The sequence below is a fragment of the Neophocaena asiaeorientalis genome, unplaced genomic scaffold, assembly GCF_003031525.2.
Source record: "Neophocaena asiaeorientalis asiaeorientalis breed wild unplaced genomic scaffold, Neophocaena_asiaeorientalis_V1.1 scaffold67, whole genome shotgun sequence".
NCBI lineage: Eukaryota > Metazoa > Chordata > Mammalia > Artiodactyla > Phocoenidae > Neophocaena > Neophocaena asiaeorientalis.
Window position 1 is genome coordinate 5141340 of NW_020173731.1, and position 27892 is coordinate 5169231.

The 27892-nt window shown below is 41.0% G+C and overlaps 1 protein-coding gene across 1 annotated transcript in view; it reads right to left on the reverse strand.

Annotated features, from left to right (window-relative positions):
- The window catches only part of PPP2R5A (protein phosphatase 2 regulatory subunit B'alpha), an 85721-nt gene extending 82253 nt beyond the window's left edge, over positions 1-3468 (reverse strand). Inside the window, exon 1 of the mRNA XM_024750904.1 lies at positions 3131-3468. Coding sequence (XP_024606672.1) covers positions 3131-3317 — 187 coding nt within the window. The 5' untranslated portion in view covers positions 3318-3468. The remainder of the gene's footprint in view (positions 1-3130) is intronic.
- Positions 3469-27892: the final 24424 nt, after the last annotated feature.

The following is a 27892-nucleotide window of genomic DNA, read 5'->3' on the forward strand; positions in this document are numbered from 1 at the left end:
TTGTCACAATATTACCTTAGGTGTTAAAAAGCAAGGGTTATCGGGGATTAGATGTTACACAACTTTGGACTATTTCACTTATTATGAGTAATACTGTTTTTATAATTTAAAAATATAAATAAAAGTGTAAAATAATTTGTAAATGTTATATAACTGTATGGCATCTACTATTTTACCAAACCAATCCTTCTAGAGACTTACACAAAAAAGGTTAAACAGACTGAAAAGCTTCCAATTAACTGATTTTTTTTAAGTTAAAAGTCTCCTAACTGTTGGTTACCAGATGAAAAGTTTAAGGTAGAAAAATTAAGTACTATACTAATGAAAATTTAAATACAGAAAAAAATGATTGACAGAATGTTCCTACCTTTATTTTCTAATACCTAGTTCTCAGAGGAACTTACAGAATTAACATAAGAAATTTCAAGTATTTTGGAAAAAAAAATTTTTTAAGCTATAAAATATAAGGCAGTTAAGTTTGATGACCCACATAACATTTTCTCATTTTTAAAACATCCTTTTAACAAGGCTTGTTTTTTAAATACTTTCTGTAATAAAACAGAATTTTCTCTGAACATTTTCACCATTAAAATCCTGCAACCCACTTACTAAATTATTTCACACAAATAACTTCTTATAGATTAAAAAGTGGGATTATTTTGTTACTCTTTACCCATAGCATGCTTTAAGGAAAATAGCTGGCACCTTTCCAGTTTAGATTCATGTGGACAAAGTGTAACGTAAGCAGGTTGGCATAAACACTTAAAAGATTTTGGATGGCCACGGATATTGAATCACTCCACAGCAAGATTATATTTCAGAGCAGGAAGAAAAATTCTCTTTCATACATGTATTACAGGGCTTTCCACTGGTTTTTGTTAAGGCCACAAATGGAAAAAACTACTACTGACAGAAAAAGCACTCAACGTTGTGGTATCAAAGACACTACCAAAGTACCAAATGAAGCAACTGAATTTTTAAAAAACCACTTTTCAAGCATTTTGGCATCTGGAGTACAAGTAGTTTTTCCTAGTGGGTAATCTAACTAAGAATCTTATTCTTCAATTAAATTTACATAAATTTATCCTGAATACGTAACTTTGCTTATAAAGAACACTATATTTTCATGTAAAACATACAGAATAAGACTAAAGTTCTAATTTTATTTTTTTCTCTACTAGTGAGCAAAACACTATAAATAAAACATTCAATGACACCTTCAACTTGTTGAACTATACACCGTGAAATCTGGATGAATACTGACTCTGCATATTTTTGCTAGGCTTTTAAAAACAAAATATATTAAAAGTGCATCTCCTGGCTTGAAGCAACCATATATCTAATATTCAATTATTTTTATTAAATATAAGTAAATATTATATTAAAAAAGACAATATAAGGAACATCTTACTAAAAAGCAAATTAAACATGAAAGAAAAACACTAGCACCAAACCTTCAAACTGCAAAAACAATTTGCCAATTTAATGAAAAAAAATTAAAAAGGTAAAAATATCTGTTTTAGTTAAGTTTAAAATTTTAAATTCATGAATAGTAGTTCAATGTCCTAATAGGTAAGATGATATTCTTTTATAGCTATGACATCACTCAAGTATTAGTCTTGGCAATGCCTACCATTGTGGTCTACCGTTGACTATGCTATGTAAATTTTCACAATTTTTGTATGCAAAATAGCAAATGATAAATGCAGTACCACAGGCTACACATCTTAAATAAAACCTTCTTTCAAAAGTCAGTTTGATTCTGGCTGTGGGATGTCTTTAATTTAGAAGCACCCCAAGAGGCAGGGCAGTGTAGGATCTGAATGGGGTTCCAGAGCTATTGCAGGTCAACTGTGATTTGATCTGGGGTTTTCTTTAGACTCTTAGCCAAACTAAGGCTGGATTCATAGGCCCAAAGACAAATCAGAACCAGACTGGCCTTAAAGGGGATGCTGGAGCTTTTTCAAACTGATAGAAAAACCTGCTGAACATTTATCTATTTCAGTATGAACTTTTCATTTCCTGGCCTTGCAAAACAGATGATCTAGACTTCTATCAGGTTTCTTTTGTCGAAAAAAAATTTCGAATGTTTAGGACCATTATCATCTTGTTCCATGATGATGCGTATCTCATAAAAAGCAAAGACATTAAAATTATAAAATTAAAAGGTAGTAATCCACAAAGAATAAACTAGAACACCAGGAACCAATTTCTTTCTTTCTTTCTTTCTTTTTTTAATCCTCTAAACCTAGTGGGAAAAAGGAGTGAGCCAAAAGGAGTGCCAAGTTCTCCTGCAAGGCATTGACACGGATACCAATCTGAATTACTGTACAAACCTACAAAGTCCCTGGAATCACTGCTTGGCGAACTAAGTTCCCATTCCATTGCAAAGCGACACTATCTATTCCTTAACACCTCTCCAAGTTTACCGTGTGTATCTTCTCAGACGATAAAGTATTTTAAGTCTTTCTATTCTTTGGGCTAAAGGGAACATTTAAATCTAATGACCCAGTAAGACACTACACTGGTCAGATTTTTTAGGCTTTTTCTTTATAGATAAATCTAAAGGCCAGGTAACTCCTAACCGGTGTGTGCATTAGGATTCCTGGTCTGTAAGACTCTTAGGAACCATCAATGGGAAGGAAAGTTAGGGAGAGAGTGCGTACAGGCGCTTTATAATTGGAAAAGTAAAGGATTGGCTAAGAGTGGCCGAAAAGAGGAGGCAGGTCTCAGAAAGGGAAGGTCGGAACGTAAGACAGGTTGTTAAAGCAAGATGGGGAAGGGCAAGGCTCGGGGTAGAAGAGTGAAGAACTCTACCCCTCGGGCCGCAAGAGGAGAGCTCCAGTAGCAAGGGCAGGTAAAAGAGCGCGCAGGTGGGGAGGGGTGCCGACCTCCTCCAAGACCGGAAGAGCTGAGGTGAACCAAGAAGTGAGAAAAGCAAGGCTCTTAACAGCAAACCTGTTTGAATCCAAGGGGGTGGGAGGACGCCAAGGAAGCATGGGGAACGCGACTCACACACTCCGAGCCCCAGCTGGGCAGAAGAAACCCTCAGAAAGAAATGAAGAAATGACTCTGGCGGCGCGGAGGCGAAGAACCACGTTCCTCCCCGGGCTGCGCCCTCGGAGGTTACCTTTGAGCTGGGGCAAGGGGTGCAGCTCCGGCTGGCTGCCCTGGCTGCGGAACTGCGACGAGCCCTGCGAGCGCTTCTGCCTCTGCGCTTTGCGCACCGATTTCCGGGTGAAGCCGTCCACTTTCTCCGAGGCCGAGATGGCGGCGCTGGCAGCCCCCGCCGGCGGCGGCGGCGACGACGACGACATCACCACGGCCCTGGTGCTTGGCAGCTCCGGCTGCTGCTTGCACGGAACGGGCAGCAGCAGGAGGAGGAGGCGGGGGAGAGGCGCCGAGAGCTCGCGCCCCTCCGCCCCGTTCCCCGGCCGCACTGCCCTCCCGCTCCCGGGCGCCGCCGAGCTTCTCCTGGCCGCCCACCGACGCCTCACGGCCACATCTCAGTGCCGGAGGTTCCTGGTCCCCGACGCGCGGCGAACTCCCGGGGCTGACGGAGGCGAGACGTCGAACGCGCCTCTCGTCCCTGCAGCCCGGGTCGCCAGCCGGCCGGCCCGCCAGCACCTCAGTGGCCGCAGCTAGCGCAGCCCGCCCTGCCTGGAGCCTCCTCCCGAGGCGCTGCCATCGCGGGTCCCCTCCGAGCCGCTGTCGCCACCGCCGCGGTGTCCGCTCTTCCCTGTCAGCGCCGACCCCTCATCTCCCGTGAACCGCCGCCCCGGCCCTGGGCGCGCACACACACTCGCTCCTCGAAGCGCCGAGCAGTCCGAACCCCCTCCCCCACGCGCCCTTCCGCAGCCCACAGAGAACCCCTGGCGGGCGACCGCTACAACTTGAGAAGGTGCTGGGTAGAGGCAAGGGGGGAGTGTGAGTGCGTGTGCGCGCGCGCGCTAGGGCGCGCGGCCAGGGGGAGGGACCGCGCGGGGGATGGGGAGGGAGGAGATTGACTGACAACTTCCGCGGGGTCCCGCCAGCCTCTCGGAGGCCCGGAAAGGAGTAGGGGGTGGGAAAGCACGCCAGCTCCCTCAGCCAATCGCATGGCTAAGCGGCAGCAACGGGGTGAAGCTTGGCCTCCTGCAAGGGCTATCAAACTGGGAGGTTAGGCAGAGGAATGGGGCGTGGTTGTATGACGGACCTAGGCTACAGCCAATCGTTAGTGAGGATGACAAGCGGAGTGCCACTCTCACGTCACAGCAGTGTAACTAACTCTCTAATGATTGAGGGGAGGTGCCCCTCCACCAGCGATCAGCTTTGCACGCCTGCGCGACACCTCCAGGCTATAATTGCGCTCCTGACAGCCTATGAGAAGACCGGGAAACTAGAGGAGGGAGTTTAGAGAACAAAATAGACTGCGCCCATCCTTCCCTCCCCTCTCTACTGGCCAATGAGGAACTGAAGCGACTGGTGGAGAGCTTGAGGGCTGGGGCGCGAAAGAGCGCCAGGTGTTACATCACTGAAAAGGGGTGGAGCAAAGGCCTGTAGGGGTGGAACAAACAGTGTGATTGATGGCTGAAGTAGTCCCACTGAGGAAGGCGAGGAAATGAACTTGTCCAATCAGAGCGAGATGCTGGCCCCTGTGGGCGGGCCTTGGAGCCTCGCCTGCCCTAAGCCGCGCACTTGGAAGTTAACGGGATAAATTTATAGCTCTCTGGTGGCTCTAGCACTGCACTTCCTGAGAGCTGTTCTAGCGCGAGTTTGGGCAGTCTGGCGTGCACTACTGCAAAGAGTTTCCCAGATCCACACCCTGCTGGGAGAGATTTATCATTCCCAATTTAGTATCCTACTAATTTTCACTCTTCTTCAGCCGGAGGCCTTCAGCTGCTCCAACAGGAAGAGTACAAATTGGCTGATCTGTGGTTTGTGGATTTGAGGGCTTGCCATTTACTCTTACTGGGATCCCCTGTAGATTCCATCCAGATTTTAAACTTTTTAAGGACAGGGACTACTGGTCATCTTAGTTTTTTTGTGTGGCGCTTTCTGTATAATGATGCTTAATAAAAATAAGTGAGCTGAACAGTCTGTCTTCTCTGCGGCTTGGCGGACCCCAATCACCATTTCTCTCCCACAAGCCCCAGACCTCTTCCTTTCGACAAAATTAAAATGGTTGCCATATATTTAAGCAAAACTATCTGATGCATATGTACCGAAGATGCCAACTTTGGGTAGGAAGTTGGATTCCAGATCTAAAACCAAACACTACTTTAGAATACTTCCTTCCTTACATTCACTGAGTGGTGAAATCGTACACAAGCCTCCTAGTCAAGGAGGTTCAAACCTCAGCAGCGTCTTTGACACCTTCCTCATCAAATCAAGTTCCAGATCGTGTTGAATCTACCTTCACAAACGTTCAAACCGAGCCTTCCTTACAATTTGCACAACCAACCCACCAAATATAGTTCAGGGCTTTCAAACTCATTGCCAGATCAGTCTTTTTAAATGCCAAATTTTCTTATTGGCATGTGTGAAGAACCATCCAGTACCTACAGAATAAAGTCCCAATTCCAGGCGCTTCTCAATCTAACTCGTGGCTGTCTTTCCAGGCATCAGTCGTGCCATGTCCCTACACAAACTCTTTTTCAATATAGACACATCATTCTACATACTGACACCCTAAAAGTATAGTGCTTCCTTGACCCTCAGCTCCAACATCTTGAAATAATTTTCTTCCCCATCTTGTTGAGACCTAACTGTTTTTTCTAACCCTAGCTCAACCCCTATCTTTTATGAAGCCATTCATGATAATCTGGCCAAAAGGGATGCCTTTCTTCTTTACATTCCTATAGCGTTTATTATCTATAACACTCACAGGGTCTGTCATCATATAATGTCAGAGATGGCAGGCACTCTGCTCTTCCTCCCCTGGAAGTCTGTAAACACTAAGAGAGCAAGAACTCAGTTATTTTATACCTGTGTATCTTTTACTGAACAAAGGATAGATATGCAGTATGTAACAGTCTAATTTTTAGTTCTCAAGAACAAGGTTTCTGAAAGCATGATCATTGGATCGCCTGCATCAAAATCCTCTGAGGTGCTTACTTAAAATGCAGATTCCTGGACCTGACCCCAGACACACAGAATCAGAACCTACGGGAAAAACACTGAGAAATCTACTTTTAAGAAGCTCCCTAGGTCATTCTTATGCACACAAAAATTTGAAACTACTATTATCTAGTCACCTGGATTTTATTTAGAATAGATTATAAATGTCTAAAAGTCAAGGGTAGTACTATTTATAATAAAGAGCATTTACATAGGATAAGAAGGGGAAATAAATAGCAGAGCACACCAATAAAGCTAAAATTCATACTGGAATATGATAGATAATAAATAATGGAAAATAGAGACCAAATAGAATAGAGAAAAATAGATACTAGAAACAAATTATTGGGAGGCTTGGAACCAGCAAAACTGTCAGGGCTTTCTGAAACAGCCTCTTGGAGAAGAATTTTGAGAAAAATTTTAAATAAAGAGTGAGTCAAAGCCTAAGAAGAGAGAAGGATGGCATTCCATGTTGAAGTCACCAGACATTTCGGGGGAGATGGAGAATACAATAGCCAAAGAATCAAAAGGCCTGACTTTATTAATTATCAATAGTTTGGGCCTGTCGAGTCACTCACCCTCTCTGAGTCTTAGTTTCCACATTTGTTTATCGGAAAAAAATAAGTAACCAGCCTTTTTTACAACGTTGACATGAGTTTTAAATGTGATACATAAAACACAGCACTTGGGAAAGTGAATATTTTGCACATGATAGTTTTGTAGACATATGTTTTTATTGAACATTTATTTTCCATGTACTATCTTAAGTAAATAAGGTATCTGGGTCCTAAATAGAGATTTGTTCACTAATAATCATCTAACAGAAAACTGCAATCTCAGTGCTGATCTGTATGTAACTCTGACACAGGAAGAGTGTCAAGGATGATTCCATGCTGTATCACTCCTGCCTTTTCCCATATGTGAAGACCCATATGTGATTCAGAGGTCAAGGCTTCATCACTGCAAATTCTTTGGTTTACTTTATCCCCACATGACTTGAATTCCTTAGTCCATAAGCATAAATATGCTTAGTGATCTCATTCTTTTATTCACAATACCTAGCTTGCTGGGGAAAATAAGTAATTCGTGAGACAACAATATCCACAAAGCAAAATCACAGTCTTTTAATGGTTTAAAGAGTGCATCCGAGGGGGGAAAAAAAATTCCACCACCTCTGATGGCTGAGCATATTATATATGCTTTCAATTTCAAGAATAATAGAAGAAATATTTTTTTTAAAGAGTGCATCAGGGAGAGTATTCTTTTCAAATCACTGTGAAATTCTCTAAAGCATGTCCAAGTAAAGTTTTGGCTGTCAACGTTCTCTTTCCTTAAGAGCCATAATACCCAAACTGTGCTCCAACAGAACACCAAACAAATGTGTTTTATCTGCAGAATCAAATAGTAGTGGTCTTTTCCAAATTTACAAAAATATAATAAAATAAAATTTCTTCCTTACATCTTTCTTAAAAGTTTGATTCTTTTCTATTGCTTTACTATACTGGAATCTAAATCAAGATAGTATCTGATTTATCATAAAAATTTTAATTTTTAATATGTCACTCCTTTCTATTTAAATACACTCAAGTTATGTAAAATTCAGAAAGAATGAAAGGGTAACAGGAAAAGTCTCACTCCCATTTCTGTCTCCCAAAATCCAGGTCCCCTCCTGGGAGGGAATCAATGCTCTCAGATTCTTATATGTGCTTCCAGAGATAAAATAGGTTTACTCTCTTAAGATTTAATAAATTCACATTTTTAGATGTTCCACCAAAAGCTACATGATTTATAGTTATTTTATCACCTGAAGAAGTTTGAAAACCACTGCTCTATCCATCAATGAACCTTCCAGAGTTCTTACAGGTTTATTCATAGCTATTCATTATTTTATTCGTTAATTCATCATGTAACAGATATTTATATATACATGCTATACATCAACAAAATATGAAAGTTGAAGGGACCTTAGATGCTAATCAGGTCAAGTTGGTACCTGACCCCAGGTAGACCAAGAAGGTCCTCCTTCAAACTGATCCAAATTGGAAAGTCCTTTTTTTTCATATCTTACAGGAGACTTTTGTTTCTATGTACAATGAGATCTTCTGACCAATAACTTACTAGGCAAGTTGTCAAAGCTTATAGGCACTTGGTTCATAAACTAAACTCAGCGTTTTTCTAGATTTTTTTCAGGGACTCTAATTCTGTGTTGTCTTTCTGGCCACTGTTCAAGCACAAGTACACATTGAGATGACTGGAATTCCTGCAATTTTCAGGAAGGGTCCTTTGTTAACAGCACAAGATCCGTAGTCATGGTTTTCAATTGCTGCCATTTTTGCTTTAATTATAAATTGCTTACAATTAAGCTTGTCATTATTAAGTCAGTTTGTTACTGGCTATTACACAGGCTATTGTCTTGGTCAGTCAAGAACTTAGACTAGGTCAGTAGTCTGGCGGTAGAGATGGTTAGATTGGAGACTTTTTTCAGAGGAGGATTACATAGGACTTGCAGAAGGATTGAATGTGAGCTCTTGGTACAGCAGAGTTATTATTAATCCCCCCAAAACATGCTGGTACACTTATACTTTATGATTATCTCTGAATCCTTTTTCTATAGCTGTGAGATCTTTTGCCCCATCTTAAGTGGGCTGCAATCATAAATGTTCAATAACCCCTGGTGTGCCCAATCCTACCTGTATACTAGATGAGGAACCAGGATATAGTTTGAAGGGGCTCAGCTCATGCCGTATTCTCTCGTCCTTGCAGAGTGGGATTTAAAAGACTGATACTGGCGAACTCTCCACTCTTTAATTCAACTGCAAGTATTTTTCAAGTGTCTTCTATGTGCCAGGCAATATGCCAGACACTAGGAATGAAGAGATAAATAAAGCATGGACCTTACAATTTAGTGAGGACAGACAGCATGACAACTCAAAGACTATACCCTAAATGTTTCCTATGGTGTGGTGTAAACATAGTGGAAAGAAGAGCAAATTCGGTTTGTGAAGAGAGAGTCAGAGAAAAATTTAACAGAAAACGTAATGCTTGAAGTGAGCCTTGAAACAAAATGAAGTTTTCATATGTATAAGAACAACAACAGAAAAGAATACTTGCCATTCAAGAAACTAATTTCCCACATTTCTTCATCACTAATAAGATTTCCAGGGAATTCCCTGGTGGTCTGCCATGGCCCGGGTTCAATTCCTGGTTGGGGAACTGAGATCCGGCAAGACGCGTGGCCAAAAAAAAAAAAAAAAAGAAAAAATTCCATTGCAACAGAAGAATATATTTTGCCACACCTTGTCAGAATTTGACCTGGAGGTGAATGGGCAAAGACAAGCAAAGATGAAATTCAACACAGGACTGCTCTCTGGGTACATATTGAGGAGCAGTGATTACAAAACTACTGTATGGCTCCTTAATGTTCCACTCATATGCAGATTTTATATAAACCTATAAGTGGTCTTCCCCTTTCATCTGCCTGGAGGAAGCATGTAGTAAGCTTTGAAGCAGTCCCTGTCTTAAAATACCTAGCGGCTGCATGCCAGCAATACGTTCTCTCTTATTGGCTTGTTATTTTGGCTCAAACTTGCAGAAAATAATTAATTTGAAAATCTAAGAAATTGACCTTGTATCTTCAATATCAGGAGGTGTTTATGCTTTGAAGAAGCAATGCTAGTAGTACTATGGGATTTTCAGGAATTATTGAACTGGAAATTCTCCAGTGTTTTCAGATCCTAAGCTTTGACTTCTATACCAGAGGATACAGTTTTTTAAAAAAAACTGTGTGTGTCTCTGGGTGTGTATATATAATCATCACCATAAATTTAACACCTACTGTGTACTAGGCATTATTCATATAAAGAATCTGGCAAAAAGAGATCAAACAAGATTCTCTATTAAAGTCCCTCTCATCTGTGTGACACGCTTCTCTATTCCCCTGGGAGTTTGGTCCCAGTGACTTCTGTCATGTCCAGGAGCAATTTTTTGTATTCTAGCATCTCTGGGGTCCTCTATTCTTTTCTTGTAAAAATCAGTGAAAATTCAAGCTCTCTTTATTCATTCTGTACAAAGACATTCACCAAAAATGAAATTGAATGGATTGGACTGTCACTGCCACAAGATGCCCAGCACTTTAAAATTTTTGTATATGTAGAGCTCTGAAGTCCTGTTACTTGGAAGGAAAATGAGATTATCAAGAGATATAATGGTGCCCAATGTTTCCCATTCATTCACTCAAAAAATATTCATTAATCTCCTATAGCATGCCTGGTTCATTCCAGGTGATTGATAAATAGCCATGAGTGACACAAGGCTGCCTACATGGAGCTCACCATCAGTGGGGAGAGCTCACATCAATTAAAATCCAACTATGGAAACAAAGCAGGGAATATGCACCAGAGGAAACATTGTGTTATCGCACACATGTATGGGCAAACCAGGAGGGTTGGTCATGCTATGGACCAAACAAGCACCATCACCAATTTATGAGGCCTGTTATGAACACAGCCCATGGCTAAACATTGTGGTGTTGACCCTAAGGGAGCACGAACTCTAGGGGAAGAGATGAGGCATCAGCCCAGGGAAAGATAACTTCTCATTCAGGACAGTATTTGATGAGAGCCAAGACAACAAAGGCCAAGGGAGTTCACAGGTGATACTCGTGCTGAGGTGGAAGACATGGGATTTTAGCTGGATCCAGAGGATTGGGAATAATTAAGTAAAGAAAAGTAGACGTGTTAGGGGAGAGCACCATCCAGCTACTTACTACACATCTCTCCAGCACAAAGTGTCCAGCTTATTATGCCCACCTCCTCCTCCCCCACTACTTGATATTGCCGCCCAGCAGTCAGTGAAGGAAGGGTGTGAAGGCACACGGGTGGGGAAGTACAGGCACGTACAGGGGGTGTTAGATGTCTTTCCTAGAGAAGGTGATTTCTGGAGGGGTAGTGGGAGACAAAGCTGGAAAAGGTGCATTCATTCAGTCATTCAACAAACATTCAATGCTTATTATAGGTTATTTTCTGCTCTAGAGTTCTAGGGATAGAAAAAAGAAACAAACAGGTTTTTCCCTCAGAGAGTCTGGAAAGGAAAGTAAAATGAAAACATAAAAACAAAAAAACCCACAAACCACCATAGACCGTATAATAAGTGCCGTGTCAAAGGTAAGCACAGAGGAAGAATGCAGAATCTATGGGGTGGGGAGCAAGATAGCCTTTCTGGAGGAAGAGGTTCTAGATTTGAGAATTGAAGAACATAGGGAGTTAGTCAGGACTTTCCCAGTGGCGCAGTGGTTAAGAAGCCACCTGCCAATGCAGGGGACACGGGTTCAAGCCCTGGTCCGGGAAGATCCCACATGCCACGGCGCAACTAAGCCCGTGTGCCACAACTACTGAGCCTGTGCTCTAGAGCCTGCGAGCAACAACTACTGAGCCTGCGTGCTACAACTACTGAAGCCCGTGTGCCTAGAGCCTGTGCTCCACAACAAGAGAAGCCACCACAATGAGAAGCCCACGCACCGCAGTGAAGAGTAGCCCCCGCTTGCCGCAACTAGAGAAAACCCCTATGCAGCAACAAAGACCCAATGTAGCCAAAAATAAATAAATAAATTTTAAAAAAGGAGTTAGTCAGGAAAACCCAGAAAGGGGAATTTATTCCAAGAAGCATGAAGGAGATGTTTAAGGTACAGAGCCCTGAGAGAAGGGGATACATCAGGAAGGTGAAGGGAGTTTGGTATGAAGACTTTGAGGTAGCAGCAGACAAAGAAGATGGTATCAGATTATGGAGTGTCTGTAAGTTTGGACTTTATGCTGAGGTCAGTAGGGAGACGCCAAAGCATGTTTGAATGGAAGATGTCACGTGGAAAGCAGTGTTTTAAGAGTACTGGGTGGGGAAAGTGGAAGCCAGCAAGATTAGCTGGAGGTGAGGATAGGTGTCCAGGAGAAGGACTTGACTGAGTGGTGCTGAGCAGTGTGTGCCAGCACCTGTGGAGCTTTTCTAAGCTATACGGTATTTTGAAAAAATTCCCAAGTGACAATCCAGACCCCCACCCCCCATCCCCATCCCCCATTCCTTGATGATCACTGGCTTAAACTAAAAATGGCCCTGGAAATAGATATGAAAGACATTACAAAGGAAACACCCGAGAGATTTGATGGATGGGGGGTGGCAAGTCAAAGGGAAGAATTACAAAGGGTGCCAAGGTTTTGAACTGGGGGCCTTTAACCAAAAGGTTCAAAAGCTAAGCCAGTTTTCTTCTGTGGGAGGGAGACGAAAGGAGTGCCAGAGGAAGGAAGGAAAGGGGAAGCAAAGATGACTCTGAGGTTAGACATGTCGAGTTAATAGTTCTTTAAGGTCATTGAGGCGGAGAGCTGGATCTTTATTTTTAAAAAGAGGTGATGACATGTTGTATATTAATTTGGGGAAAGATGAAGACTAGACTGGGCTAACAGCCTGGAGTAGGCCAGAGCAAAGAAGGAAATTACACAAACAACACAAGCCTCTTTTTTCCGCTTTAAGGAGAAAAAAATCATGACAGAAACAAATGGGCAAAAGATGTGTAGCCTGTCATGTGTCTCGGCGGTCTCCGGTGCCAAACGCGCAGTAGGACTGCACAGGAGAGAAGCAGGGCCCAGCCACTTGTACCTGCTGTGGCAGAGGGTCAGGGATCAGGAATGAGGCAGCCCTTGCTATTCACAAATAGGGCTCAGTGACTCCTCTGGACACACCATCTCTCACACACACACACACAGACACAGACACACACACACACACACACACACACACACACACACACACTGTCCTTAATTCCTAACCACCATCCTAATCACAAAACTATGACAAAATCTCTTTATGATACCTTTACAGAGGAAGAAATCTATCTACCAACTGAGGATCTCTTTCCAGCTTGAAGCAAAGCCTGTGTAAATTTTCCAGCTTCTCCAGCCTCTTGAATGGCTAAGACCTCTTCTTGCCCTAAGGAGCTCAGTCCCACTCCCTCACACTGAATTAGTGATTGTATTTCAGCTTACTGAGGGTCAAGGATATGGGATAGGACTGGAGAATGACCATAAACTTGTGAGGATGCAATTCCAGTCCTTGCACATGTTAGACTCCATATTTCAACATGAATTCTTTGAGTACTGGTTTTCTTCAGAGAGAAAGAACTCTATCAATTCAATGATTTACAGCACTGTCTCCTTCTATGGGCTAGGAGGTGCTAGGGAAACAAAAATGAGGGAGACATAGCTTTTGCTTCTTTGGAGTTTACGCTTTCATGGGGAAGAAAGGTCCAATGCACAGAGGATCAGCCATGAAGAGGGATGTACAGACAAAATGCAATTAGAATTAAAGGAGGAAAAATAACATCCTGGGGGGGAGGTGAAGGACACATGACAGGGAGGAGCAGGACATTTAAAACTGACCTTGAGGGCTTCCCTGGTGGCGCAGTGGTTGAGAGTCCGCCTGCCGATGCAGGGGATGCGGGCTCATGCCCCGGTCCGGGAAGATCCCACGTTCCGCGGAGCGGCTGGGCCCGTGAGCCATGACCGCTGAGCCTGCGCGTCCGGAGCCTGTGCTCTGCAACGGGAGAGGCCACAACAGTGAGAGGCCCGCGTACCGCAAAGAAAAAAACAAACAAACAAAAAAAACCTACCTTGAAAAATGCACAGAATTTCAATGGGTAGATATGTAGAGGAAAAGGGGAGAACATTCTGGTAAAGGGAAGCATAAGCAAAGTTGCTGAAATGTATGGCATATTTGAGAACAGCAGCTAGTTTAGTCTGGCTGGAGTATGGAGTAACAGGAGATAAAGCTGGAACATAGGTTGGGGGCCTAGTGTAGAGTACTTTGAATGGCAGGGCGAGAAGCTATTGAAGACTTAGGAGCAGGCAGTGATTGATCAAACCTGGATGTAAGAGGATTACTCCTCCAGCTATTAACTCAGGGAATAAAGGGGATGGAGGCTACAGGTAGAGAGAAATTTTGACCATGTTGAGTCTAACATGTCTGTGGACTCTCCAAATGAAGATGCTCATTAAAGCTTGGGATGAGGGTCTGTCTGTGTTCAGGATGGTTAAGGTCTTTATAGCCTGAGTTTTTTCATCTGTAAAACAAGGACAAAAAAAAAACTTACTTTGAAGATGCTTGGGGAATTAGACATAATTCTTTGAAAAACACTTACCACAGTGCCTGACTAATACTAGGCAGGTGGGACAGATCCTGGTGATGGTACTTGTGGTGGTGGTAGCATCAGTAGTAGTTGTACTGTCAGTTCTTCCTTGTAATCCTTTTTTCTCCCCAGAATTCTGCCACGAGTTCAAGAAATAAAACCAAATGGCAAACCCTTGCTGTAGCCAGAATTGCCCCTCCCCTGAGATGACCAAGGCTGTGTATTCGGTCAAGCAATTGTACTGGCTCCTTTGTCCCTTAAGGTAACCACTCTACTGGGAGACCTCTTAGCCCCTGGTAAATAGAGTTCTGTTGAGTGTCTGTTTTTTCTGCTGTGTCCAAACACTGCAACTCAGAAAAGCTATAACCCTGAATGAATGAGTAGAGCTTAAAGACATGTAAAATGCTATTGTTTAGGGGTATAGGGAGAGTATATATGTAGTTATATATACAAACACTCATGCCATATCTATCTATGTATCTATCTATATTCCTAAATAATAAATAGCATTATATTCACGAGAATTAAAAACATCAAAATCAGAAGCTTCTTACTTCCTGGAAGGAGGATAGGAATGGGGGCACAATTGGGAGGGGTACAGTGGGGGTTATACATATATCTGTAATGCTTTATCTATACATCCTCTTTGCTGGATATTGGGTGTTTATATTATTCTCTGTACAGTATGTACATAGTAAATAATATATTTATATATATGTATTTTTTAATTTCAGAGTGAACAAAGTAGGGTCTCTGTATTTTGAAAATGGTGAGATTGAGTTGATACTTGGGCACTTACGAAAGGGGAAATCCAGACATGGAGAGAATGCTTTGCAACATGCGTTAGATCCAGCCAGAAGACAGACTGCCACCCTTCACGCACCAGAGTAAGGATCCCCCAAAAGGAGCTAGATGGAAGAAAAAGAGCCTCAAGCACCACTCTAGACGACGTCCACCCACAGGAAAAGTGACACTGACATAGCACCAGTGGAGTAAAAACTAGAAGAACAGATGGGTTGTTAAAACAAAAACAAGGGAAATGGAATTCCTTAGATCCCTGGGGAGAAAGGAAGTAATAGGCTGTCAGTGACATCAGGGAGGAAAGTTAGAAGACAGTTTGACTTGTACAGAAAAATATTTTTATTGACTTAAGCAAGAGCAATTTTAGCAGTGCAAAAAGAAATCATGATGAAGAAACTTGCGCTTCCAGACATGAAAATTAACTGAAACTGGATTTCCCCTGTCACAGTAAACAAGAAGTTTGGGCAAAAATGCGTGAAATAATTGTTTTCATCATACAACACACAGCGCAGGGCTGTGATTCCTGGGAGAAGAGAAACAAATAAAGTGATATGTACAATATTCCTAGCTTTCTTCTTAGAGGCACTTTCCAGATCACAAGAAGGGGGGATCTGAGCAGACAAAAGAGTCTTGCTAAAATGTGGGCAAAAAGATCAGAGTTTGGGCAGGCTGAGGTGGCGGTAATTTTTGAGGCAGAGTACCAGAGAAGAGGGAGGTATACAGAGAAAGAAATGTTGAGTCCCCTTGAGTCTTAAGCTGAAAGCTGCATAAGGTATAACTCTATGAGACTCATGAAAGAGAACTCTTAGATGGCTAAAAGTTAAACAAATTCCTGAGCTGAGCTCAAGTTCCAACCAGGCAGAATGGAGAGACCTTGTTGAACTCTTGTGGCTTTTAGAAGAGACCCTAGAGCGAGCATACCTATGTAGTAGGGCTAAACTAGCCCTAAAGTAAAGCCCTAAAGTAAAGGTTAGATCTTCCCTAACAAAGCTTAAAAAAGATCAAACTGAGGTTATGCAATTAGGTGACAAAAACTGTAAAAAAGCTATAATGTGCTCAGTAATTTAAAGGAAAACATGAACATAATGAGGAGTGAAATGTAAACTATAAAAAAGAACCTCGTGGAACTTCTAGAGCTGAAAAGTACAATATCTGAAATGAAAAACTTACCAAATGGACTTAACAGCAGCTCAAACAATGCAGAAGAAAAGATCATAGACTTGAAAACATAGCAGCAGAAACTATCCATATTACAGAGAAGAAGAAACCTGGTACCCTTGGTGACCCACGAGAAAATATCAAATGGTGTAAGACAGTGTAATTGAAATCCCAAAGGAGGGTGGGGAGAGCAGAAGCAATATTTGAAGAAATAATGACGGCACATTTTCCAAAATTGATAAAAATCACAAATCCATACATTCAAGAAATTCAAAAATCCCCAAGGGTAAAAATCAATTGAGATAGAAACTGTATTCTGAATTTTTTCAATAATGGAGTGATTTTCTGAATGGACCAGTACCTGAAGGCTTAGTCCAGGGAGGAGAAGGAAAGATCTGTAAATTGGAGGAAACTGTACAAATTGTGATGTGGGAAAATAGAAACCAGCCTAGGAGACACAAACACAGAAACTTACTAAAGGAGAAGAGGTGGGCCCTCTGGAGAACCCAAATACCAAAGATGCAGACATATTGCAGAGTAAGAAGAGGAACTCTTGAGAATAAAAAAGGGTGGAGTGGCATCTCCAACTTTCTTCACTTTAAAATTTTTTTAGTCTCCTTGACCCCCATACCTTACTTCTTGACAACAATCATCTCAGACTTGGGCTTAAAGCTCCTTTTTTTTAAAAAAAAAAAAAAGTTTTTCTTTCTTTAAACATTTTTTTTTCTTTATTTTCAAATTTTTTTCTTAAAATTTTTTTTATTTTCTTTCTTTGTTTTTGGCCACACGACTTGCAGGATCCCAGTTCCTTGACCAGGGATCAAACCCGTGCCCTCGGCAGTGAAAGAACAGAGTCCTAACCACTGGACCCCCAGGGAATTCCCTGAAGCTCCATTCTTTTCCCTATCCAGTCTATCCTGAAGTTCACTGCTTCCAGAGTGGCTTCCTTAAACCCAAGAATCTCATCACTCCTCTGCCAGACATCTTTAGCGAAATCGGTACCCGAGTAGCCCTTATGTTAGATTGCCACAGGGATGGATCATGCCTCCTCACCATTAAACAGATGTGAGTTTGGCCTCAGCTTCCCAAAGCTTCCTATGTGTAGGGCTTCATGTTATTCCCTACTTTATCTTGCTTTTATTGAGTCCAGTTCTCTGTTGAGTCTCTGAAGGAGGACCATTAGAAGTGCTTTACGTTTCATTTGCTTCCTTTTGCTTCTAAATAGACCCACACCTGTTCCCTCTGCCTCTTACATGCCTGTAGTCCTGGTTGTTCAAAACTTAGGCTGGCTCTCTTAACCCAAATTTATAGACCTTGAACTTGAGAGGCCACAGGATGTCTCCTTGCAGCCAAGAGCTCCTGGCTTCAGAGGCAAGAAGGGGTTAATAAAGGCATACTGGATTTCAAATTAGGGTTTGAATCATAGGTCAGATTCTGCTGCTGAGAGACAGTCTAGAGCTGTGTTGTCCAATATGGTAGCCACTAGCTACCTGTGGTTATTGAGCTCTTGAAATGTAGCTAGCATGACTGAGGAACTGAAGTTTTAATTTTATTTAATTTTAATTTAAAACCTGAGGCACTGTAAATCATTTTCCTATTAAGCACATTGCGGAAAATATTGTTATAGTGTATGTGTTGGGTGTGTGCCTAGTTACACACATAAACATATCTCTGATCTAGTTGGTTTCAATGGATTGAATGGGTTGAATGATTTTTGTAAAGTAAGATTATGTTTATTTGATTATTTTATGCAGACAGTGGAAGTTACAGTAATATCTATGTAAATCATGAGTAGTATTGAAATACTTATTTTAATTTTATTTATGATATAATAAATTGTTTCTAATTTAAAAAATAAGTATGGGAAATTTTTAATATTTAAAATGATGGCATACTACTGACACACAACTGAGTAGAGATGCAGAAGCTAGTAAATACTCCGACTAAAATAGTAAAGAAAAAAAGAGACTGGAAGAAGGTATGTTGCAGATTTTGAAATGAATGGCAACTGCAATTTGCTGCAGCTAAGCAAATGAAAAAGCTGCTCATTTTGTAAAAAATAAATTTAAAGATAATAAAGTGGACAATATTAAGACATATTTTCAGGAAATACATAGTGAATTTGATAAACTGTTTCCTCTTAACAGACCAAAGAGAATTAATATTAGTTGCTTGAAATTAAAATGAAATGTCCAACAAACATTTTAAAAACAATTTTTAGCAGAATCCGAGCTTATAATTTTGGCCAGCTATAAGATGACTTGGATTCTTGCACAGAAATTAAAACTATTTTTAGATGGAGAGATAATAAATTATTATTTTAGTTTTGAAAATTTTGTTTTCATATACGAAAAAAACTTGAAAAGATATTCTTTACAAAAAGTGAAAGCTATTCAATTAAGGTACTAAATAATTGCTTGTTGAATACAAAATCCTTCTAACCATATAAAAATTCAATTGATTCAATTTTTGAAAAATTGCAAGGGCAAAAATCAGCTTTAGAGTAATTGTGATATGAGATACTGCACGGTTAATACTTTGGATGTGGTTTATCTCAAAAGATTTTCAAACTCATGAAAAAAAACCCCTTATTTTGCAGCCTAAAAACTGAACTCATTGGTATAGATACTGTTGAGTCTTTTACAACTGTTGAAGAAAGACTTCAGCCAGATATGAAAAATGTAGTTTCCATTACAATGAAAAGTTCTCCAACTATGTTGGAAGTCTGGATTTATTGAAATTTTAAAGCAAAAAACGGATCTTTCTTCTATTGCTTCATTCCTCCTATATGATACATATGAAGATATTTGTGTTCAGTTTTCTGAACAGTGCTATGGATATAGTTGTTAAAATTTTTCTATGTATGTTATGCTATGAATCATCAGCTTATAGAATTGTAGAGAGAGTAGTGGAGGACCTTTACAAAGATTGATTGTACTGTTAATTCGAGTTAAAGAGTTTCTTGAAACGAAAGGAATACTTGCCAAATATTCAATAATCAAAGACAAAAAGATAGCAGTGTGATTTATGTTTTCTCACTGATATCATACTGCATATGAATGAGCTAAATTTGAAGTTCCAAGGAAAGGAAAAATGTCTTTGTGATCTAGCTAGAAAGTACAAGAGTTTATGTTGAAATTGAAATTTTTCATAGTAATAATAAAAATTTAACACATTTTTCAAACATGAATTAATATACAGAAGAGTTTCATTGTAATCAAAAGCATGATGTAAATTAGCTGCAAAAATGAAAATCAAAATATGAAGAACACTATTAATTTCAATGAATTCATAGTTGCTTTTCAATTTATGCAATACTTCTTTGAATTTAATGTTAATAATACTGGGTTGACAGAAGAGTTAGTGAATTACTCAACTTAGATAAAAATTGAAACTGATAGGATTTGCTTCAAAGTCAGATCATTTCTTCTAAAATAAAGAAACCAAGTCTGACAATACAGATGCAAATATTAAAAGAGTGGTGTTTGGAACTCAATTCAATCATTGGAAAACTTTTCAGTAAGTTAGGAATAATTTGGGTATGCAACTCTAATTTTTTAACTATAAATTTTATGAAATATAATTACAGAATAAATATTTCTGGTGAAAATTTAACATTTGAATTGAAATGTGCTCTAAGTTTAAAAAAAACCCACTGGATTTAGAAGATTTCACATAAAAATGTGAAATATATAATAATTTTTATATTGATTACATATTGAAATGATAATAGCTTGAGATATTTGGTTTAAAAATGTGTTATTAAAATTAATTTTACCTGTTTCTTTTTATTTATTTAATGTGGTTACTAGAACATTTAAAATTACATATGTAGGGAATTCCCTGGTGGTCCAGTGGTTAGGACTCAACACTTTCACTGCAGGGGCCCTGGTTCAATCTCTGTTCAGGGAACTAAGATCCTGCAAGCCGTGCAGCACGGCCAAAAAAAAATTACGTATGTGGCTCACATTTATGTCTTTCATTATATTTCTATTGGCAGCTCTGCTCTAGAGTAGAGGCTTCAGAGACTGGGCTCTACACCCAGATAGCCTAAGTTCAAGTCTAGTCTCTGACACTTCTTAGTTGTATATCTTGGGCAAGTTGCTTAACATCGCCATTCTTCCGTTTTTCCCATCTGAAGAATGGGGATAACAATAGTTTCTACTGCATAGAGTTGTTATAAAAATTATTAAATAGTATCTGACACATAGCAATTACCATGTGTAATAGCTATTGTTGTTTTATTAACTATGTGACCTTGAGAAGTTTCTTAACCATTAATTTACTCATTTGTAAAAGAGTGAAAACAACATCTACCTCACAAGTTTATTTCCTGAATTAAATGAGATAAGGTATGCAGAATTATTTGACAGGAGGAGGCTGCCCAACCACAAACCTGCTGAATCTTCCACATCTTAGTTGTTGTTCAGAAGTTTCATAATGTGGCTCAGCTCACCACTCTTTATTTTTTTTTAGGTTTCTTTTTTTTTTCTTTTTAATTGGAGTAGACTTTATTTACAATGTTGTGTTAGTTTTGGGTGTGCAGCAAAATGAATCAGTTATACATAAATCCACTTTTTTAGATTTTTTTCTACACATATATACATTCTTTTTAATTTTATTTTTTTATAAGTTTACTTATTTACTATTTATTTATTCTTGCTGCATTGGGTCTTGGTTGCTGCGCGCAGGCTTTCTCTAGTTGCGGCGAGCAGAGGCTACTCTTTGTTGTGGCGGGCCTATCACTGCTGTGGCCTCTACCCTTGCAGAGCACAGGCTCCGGACGCGCAGGCTTAGTGGCCATGGCTCATGGGCCCAGTCGCTCCGCGGCACGTGGGATCTTCCCAGACTGGGGCACGAACCCGTGTCCCCTGCATCGGCAGGCGGACTCTCAACCACTGCGCCACCAGGGAAGCCCCCCCTACATTCTTTTCTAAATATTCTTTTCCATTATGGCTTATCCCAGGAGATTGGATATAGTTCCCTGTGCTATACAGTAGGACCTTGTTGTATCAGCTCACCACTCTTAAATTCAATAGTGTGTGCATGAAAGAAGTTGCAAACCATAAAGTACTCTTTAGTTGTTAAATATTATTTTTAAAAAATATTTATTTATTTGGCTGAGCTGGGTCTTAGCTGCGGCATGTGGGATTTTCATTGTAGCATGCGGGGTCTTCATTTGTGGCATGCTAAGTCTTTATTTTTTTATTATTTTTTTAACATCTTTATTGGAGCACAATTGCTTTACAATGGTGGGTTAGTTTCTGCTTTATAACAGAGTGAATCAGCTATACATATACATATATCCCCATATTTCCTCCCTCTTGTGTCTCCCTCCCACCCTCCCTATCCCACCCCTCTAGGTGGTCACAAAGCTCCAAGCTGATCTCCCTGTGCTATGCGGCTGCTTCCTACTAGCTTTCTATTTTACACTTGGTAGTGTATCTATGTCCATGCCACTCTCTCGCTTCATCCCAGCTTACCATTCCCCCTACCCGTGTCCTCAAGTCCATTCTCTACGTCTTTGTCTTTATTCCTGTCCACGGCATGCTAACTCTTTAGTTGCAGCATGTGGGATCTAGTTCCCTGACCAGGGATAGAACCCGGGCCCCCTGCATTGGGAGTGCGGAGTCTTAGCCACTGGACTACCAGGGAAGTCCCATATTTTTATTATTCTTTACCATGAAATTCCTCCTGTGAGTATTTGTTCCCTAAGCTTGCTTTACTTTGAACCTCCCAAGTTCCACCCTCTTACCATCTAGACTGAAGGCCTGCTTTTCTATGAAGCCTTCAATGTGGACTCCAGCTCCAGTATGATCTCTCTCTCTCCTCTAAATTCCTGAAATACCCCCCACCCATTGTGTGTATTTGGCATTGAATCATATATTACTTTGTATTGTTTAAACTAATCATGCAGGGTGAATGTTTAATAATTTGTGAATTCCCCAACAGTACGTGATAGTTACTCAAAAAATATTTGGTCAACAAGTGGGAATATTTGAAAAAATTAGGGGGAAACTTTTTTTGAGTTTGGACTCAGGAGACTCAAGCATCCTCTACAAAAAACAAAGAGCAACACTGGAGAGAGGAAGTTTTAAGCAAAAGTTTGAGATAAGCGTGAAAAGGCAGAACAGAAGTGGTGTGGGAGTGAGAAAGGCAGAGGTGGTAGCTAAGGACAGAGCAGAGGTCAGGAAGCAAAGTGGAAACCCACCCTGTGGGACATTCCTAGAACTCAAGGTAAAGCTCCTTCTTTCCCAAGTCCCTCCAGCAGCTATTTTTAGCCACATCCAATTTTACAAAGTGACACAAGGTCTCATTCCAATCAGTTTTGTTTTGTTTTTTTTTTTTTGGAACAGTTAAAACTTTAATTCATATATATTACAAGGCTAAGATTTTATACTTGTGGCTGCTATATAATTTTTGCTAAATAATAGAGCAAAAAGATACGTTAATGATCTTTTAGATTAAAAACTCCTTTGGTCAAGGATCAAGAATGTTGATGTCCCTCAATCCTTTATTTTGTAGGTTAAGCAGTTGAAGCGATCTTGGTTTTGTGACCGAGCAGGATCCAGGATACAACAGTTCTCCCCATTCTCAGTTTTTTGATGGTTGTATTTCCTTTACCTTCTCCCCCCAACTCTGATGTTTTATAACTATTTTTTTGAAGAGTATTTTTGTATCCTTGGTACATTGTGTCTATATATAATTGATTTATTCTGGTCATTTAAAATTTCTATAAGCATGTTCTTGCCAAAAAATTTTTTGGTCTCTGTACTTGAAAATAGAATTTTCTCTTTAGTGAAATTAAAAACAGTATATTAAAGTAGGGAGTATGAGATGAAATATTAAGATTACTGAACTCAAGGGCATTTGGCATTTTTGAAAGTGGTACAGCTTAACCACCACAGCAATGTCACTTGTTTTTCATTGACAAGAAACACAAATGCTTTGTTTCCTTTGCCCCATGCCTTTCCTCTGAATTCACATGTCCTCTTGCTGGAATAAATCCTTATTAGTTCTTTTAGAGACTGCTTGTAAATGTTAAACATTCCTAATGTATGTATTATAATATAATTATTTTGCCCTCAAAAGTGCATGGTAGTTTATCTGGGAATAAAATTCTATATTCACAATTATCTTTCCTCATCATTTTAAAGGTGTTTTTCCAGGGTCTTCTACTAACTTTTGTTGCTGATAAGAAATCTGCTCTGAGTCTGATAGTCACTTCTTTCTAGGCTATGCTACCATTTGTCTCTACTGGCTTTTGAAAGTCATATTTTTCAGTTTTACTAAAATTCGTCCGGGTGTGGGATTTATTTGTATTTATGTTCCTGAATACTTACAGAGCACTTTCAACTGAGGATTTTCATTTTTCTTTGATAATGGAAAGAAAACTTTTGTATATTTATGTACAAATACTGCTCTTTAGTTGATCCAGCCTTCTTTTTGGAATCTCTAATAAGAGGTTCTACATCTCCATAAGCCTCTAAAGTTGGAGACTCTCAAACCATCCGCCCTGATTCTTAAATGGTCTTTCACAAGTTTTAATTTTTTTTTCTCCTCCTTCTGGCTTCTGGGCAAATTACTTGCTACCAAAATATAATTTACTAATTCACTTTTCAGTTATTTCAGGTGTAAAGATTATCCCATCCTCTGAATTTTTAATTTTAAAAACTATATATTTTTCACCAATCAGTTATTTTGCTGATCTCAGACAGCTTATGCCCAGAAATTCCTTCCTCTTGCCCTGGGAGCCTTCACTACACCCAGGTAGTTAAGATGCTTGGAAATCCTTCCCTCCACCTTGGTCTTTGCTGACCACCTGAAGGTGAATGTCAGGTGCCTTCTGCACTCACAAATTCCCCTGGATACTCCATTAGGAGAAGACAACTTACCAGCTGGGTCATTGCAGAATCCAAACAGTGCCTGCTCCATAACAGGCACTCCATTACCATTGAATGAACCAATGTCGTTCTAATGACATTAATGGTTAGCATGGTTGATTCTCGTTTGGACTACAGTGGAGGAAAAACACAGCTAATGTGGAGAGAAAAAAGCTGTTGTTCAACTATGACTCATGGGCTTAGCTCTCAACACAAGGTTCCAATTTGTTTTGCATTTTTGTGGCTCCAAGGTGATGGTGAATTGGCAAGGAGAACGGGAGGCAACATGGTGGAAGACAGGATAGGCATGATTCAGGCCTTATCACTAACTTTAGCATGAGTTTGGGTACCAACTCGCATGGACTCGCAACATACAGGGGTGCCTTCCCTCCTCAAAATTTTATTATTCTAAAGCTAGACTGTTGTCACCGGGCATGATGCTCCAATGACAATCATTCCTGGAAGGGGGTTGACCCTCGCCAGGGAAGAGTCCCTAATCACTGGATTTGGGGAGATACGACATCTCAAGACTGGTTACCTTGGGCCCCCAGGCTCAAGGGCACAGGACTAACAGAGGCCAGCACGCGTGGAGAGGGAAGGGCACGGGACTAACAGAGGCCAGCACGCGTGGAGAGGGAAGGGCACGGGACTAACAGAGGCCAGCACGCGTGGAGAGGGAAGGGCACGGGACTGACAGAGGCCAGCACGCGTGGAGAGGGAAGGGCACGGGACTAACAGAGGCCAGCACACGTGGAGAGGGACGCAGCTGTCTCAGTCACTTGCTCATGCTCTTTTCCACCCACCCAGGTACAGCCAGTCTCTTTCTCTCTCTTTCTTTCTAACTTTATTCCAGCCCCAAGCCAAAATCTGATTACATAATTAAGCGCTTAGTAAGTGTTCTCTGATGCTGATTTTTAATGAACTTGGCCAGTGCTACTTCCTGTTTTGAAAGAAATAGGCCCATTTCAAAAGCTAGTCCATGCCCCCAATACCCACTTTGTCTTAGAAATCCAATGGGCATTTTAACCATTTTAGGGGAAAAATAATTAGATGTAGATAGGTTCAAGTTCTTATAGCAGAGAGGGTAGCTGTTGAAAAGGGAAAGTGGTAACAGGATCTGATTGTGACACCGAAAGTAGTACTTGCTTTCCTGCCTGTCTATCTGTCTATCTATCTATCCATCCATCCATCTACCTACGCTACCTATTCTCAGATTGCTCTGAACTAATATCAAAAATATCATGAACATGCTGTCTCCTAGAGCCTGCCTTTTCCCTGGGATTTTGGAGCAGCAAGTAAGAGATATCTCTAAGACTTTGGAAGGCATCTTCCTAGCAAATTGCTTCTCAGTCTCCTGGGTACTTTTGAAGGGCACCTTGGAATGAATTCTAGACCTTCACATGGAGGCCTGTAAGCTCGACACCAGGCCTGCTCGTGTTCCTTAGTGGAGTAGAATCAGGACACCCTCCCAACATTCTTGGTGTGTGCACTGAATAGTACAGGGGGAAAAGGAAAAGAGAAATGTTGAGGGGGGAGAAAGGGTGTTGGGAGAGCCGGTGGGCATTCCGGAGAAGCACTGTAGTTTTGTTCTATTTTGTTTGGCCGTGCTGCGCGGCATGTGGGTTCTTAGTTCCCCGGACAAGGGATTCAGCCCTGTGTCCCCTGCATTGGAAGTGCAGAGTCCTAACCACTGGACCGCCAGGGAATTCCCAGAGGTGCTGTAGTTATTCTCCATAAAACTATTCTCTCTTCTCACTCTAGCTCCATGACTATCGACTGCTGAAGTATTAAATCTAACACCATTATTTCCCTCCTTAAAATCTTTCATCCCAAGATGCTTACCATTGCACACTTGGTTTGACATTTAGTCCTGCCTGTATCTTCAAATTCATTTCCCAACACTCCCTGCCACACCTAAATACTTATAATTCTCCATGAGCTCTCTCCTTTCAATAGCATTGCCCATGCTGAACTCTCTCTCAGAATGCCCCTTCCCACCTTCATCACTTCCATTTTCTATTTTTTCTTTAAGATAACTTAAGATGCCACCATCCTTGACATCCCCCTGAGCTTGGTCTCTGCCCTCTGTTATCTCTGAGCACCCAGGCATATCTCTATCATTGTCTCTATTACAAGATACTGTAATCATCTCTTCGCTTTACTGTCTCCCTAACTAGACTTATGGACCATAAGCTCTTACAAGGTAAGACTATGTATTAACCATGATTATATTTCTGGTGTCTTGCACAATGCCAGTCACTTACTGAAGCTCAATAAATATTGATGAACTAATTAATTAGGTATAGATTGGGGGTAAAACCGTGCCCACCAGCTGGCATTGGCATGGTGCCACAGAATACAGCTGGCTTCATCTCCACTGCTCCCCTGGGCATAAGCCTTGAGCTCCAGAAGCCCCCTCTGACCTGGGCCCTGTGTCCACATACAGGGACACATTATTCTCTCCATCTAGGCTGGAACTCTTCAACCCCAGTCTCCTTGCTCTCCCTCTTTTCGGAAATCTGTTCCTTTTTTAAACCCACTTGGTTCTTTTCCCTTTGCATCTCTGCCCTCCTCATCATTATGTGCGCTATGTTTTGGGGTACATGTTTCTATGTTTATTTTTGCCTCCTCTACTCAGGTCGAAGTTCCTAAGATGGCCCTGGCTCTCCACCAAGCCCACTGTAGTGCTGTGTACACGGTGGAGCTCACCTCCTTCGCTAGTCTGGAGCCTGTTTTGGGCAACGCACAGTCCCCACAGTCTCCAGCTATAGCTGCAAGAGGCCAACTTATATGGCTTTCTCTGTAGCTATTCATTTCCATTGTATACCCAGCCCTGTACCAGATCTGTGACGAGTTACTGAACACTAGAGATTTCACTTCTGTCTCTGGGATGCCAGGAGGTGGTATGTCATGACCTCAACAAGCTCAGAACAATTAAACAAAATTTGATATCTCAACAGGGTTAGAATACCTCTATAATTTTTCAGTATACCTTTTAGGGGAAAAGGAGTACATTTTGGAGCTTGGCCTTTCAAGGATTGGGATTCACTGAGATGCAAGGTCTCTATTGCAAATAGAAAATTACCTTTATATAAGGTTGTAACTTTTGACCATCCATCTGTAAGGCATATGCTTTTATGATTTATTTTTTTAAAATAGAGGATTATATTAAGCCACTTTCATTTCATCCAGTGGTGTACACTTGAGAAACGCTGGCCCGAATTCAGAGTACCATCTGTGGCCACAGGATAGATGGAAGTGAACTGGCCCACGAAGGAATCAGATTTGTGACCTTGGCCCTATTACCACCCGCCCAAGTAGGATGTGGGCCCAGAGGCCTGGCAAAGCTGGAGCATGGTGACTGCAAACTTGAGAAAGAGAAAGCTTCCCTGCAGATGACCACTTACAGGTCCCTATGGCTTCTGGGGCAGTCTGATCCCAGATCCCTGGGGACCAGCTTCCTCCCCAAAATAGCTTCCTGTTTGAAATGGTCTTCCCCACTTCCGTGGGTGGGAATAAGTTGAGCTAAATGCCTTTCAAGCAGCATGTCATGACGCTTAAAAGCAGGGGAATCAGGAATTAAGCATATTTGAGTCTGCATGCCAGCACGGCCACTTGGTTGCTATCCACTCTTGGGCAAGTTGCTTAACCTCTCTGAACCTTATTTCCTTATGTTTTAAAAAGGGATGGTGATAGAGTTAGCATATGATCCAGCAATCCCACTCCTGGGCATACATCCAGGAAAGACAAAAGATCTAATTCGAAAAGACACATGCACCCCAGC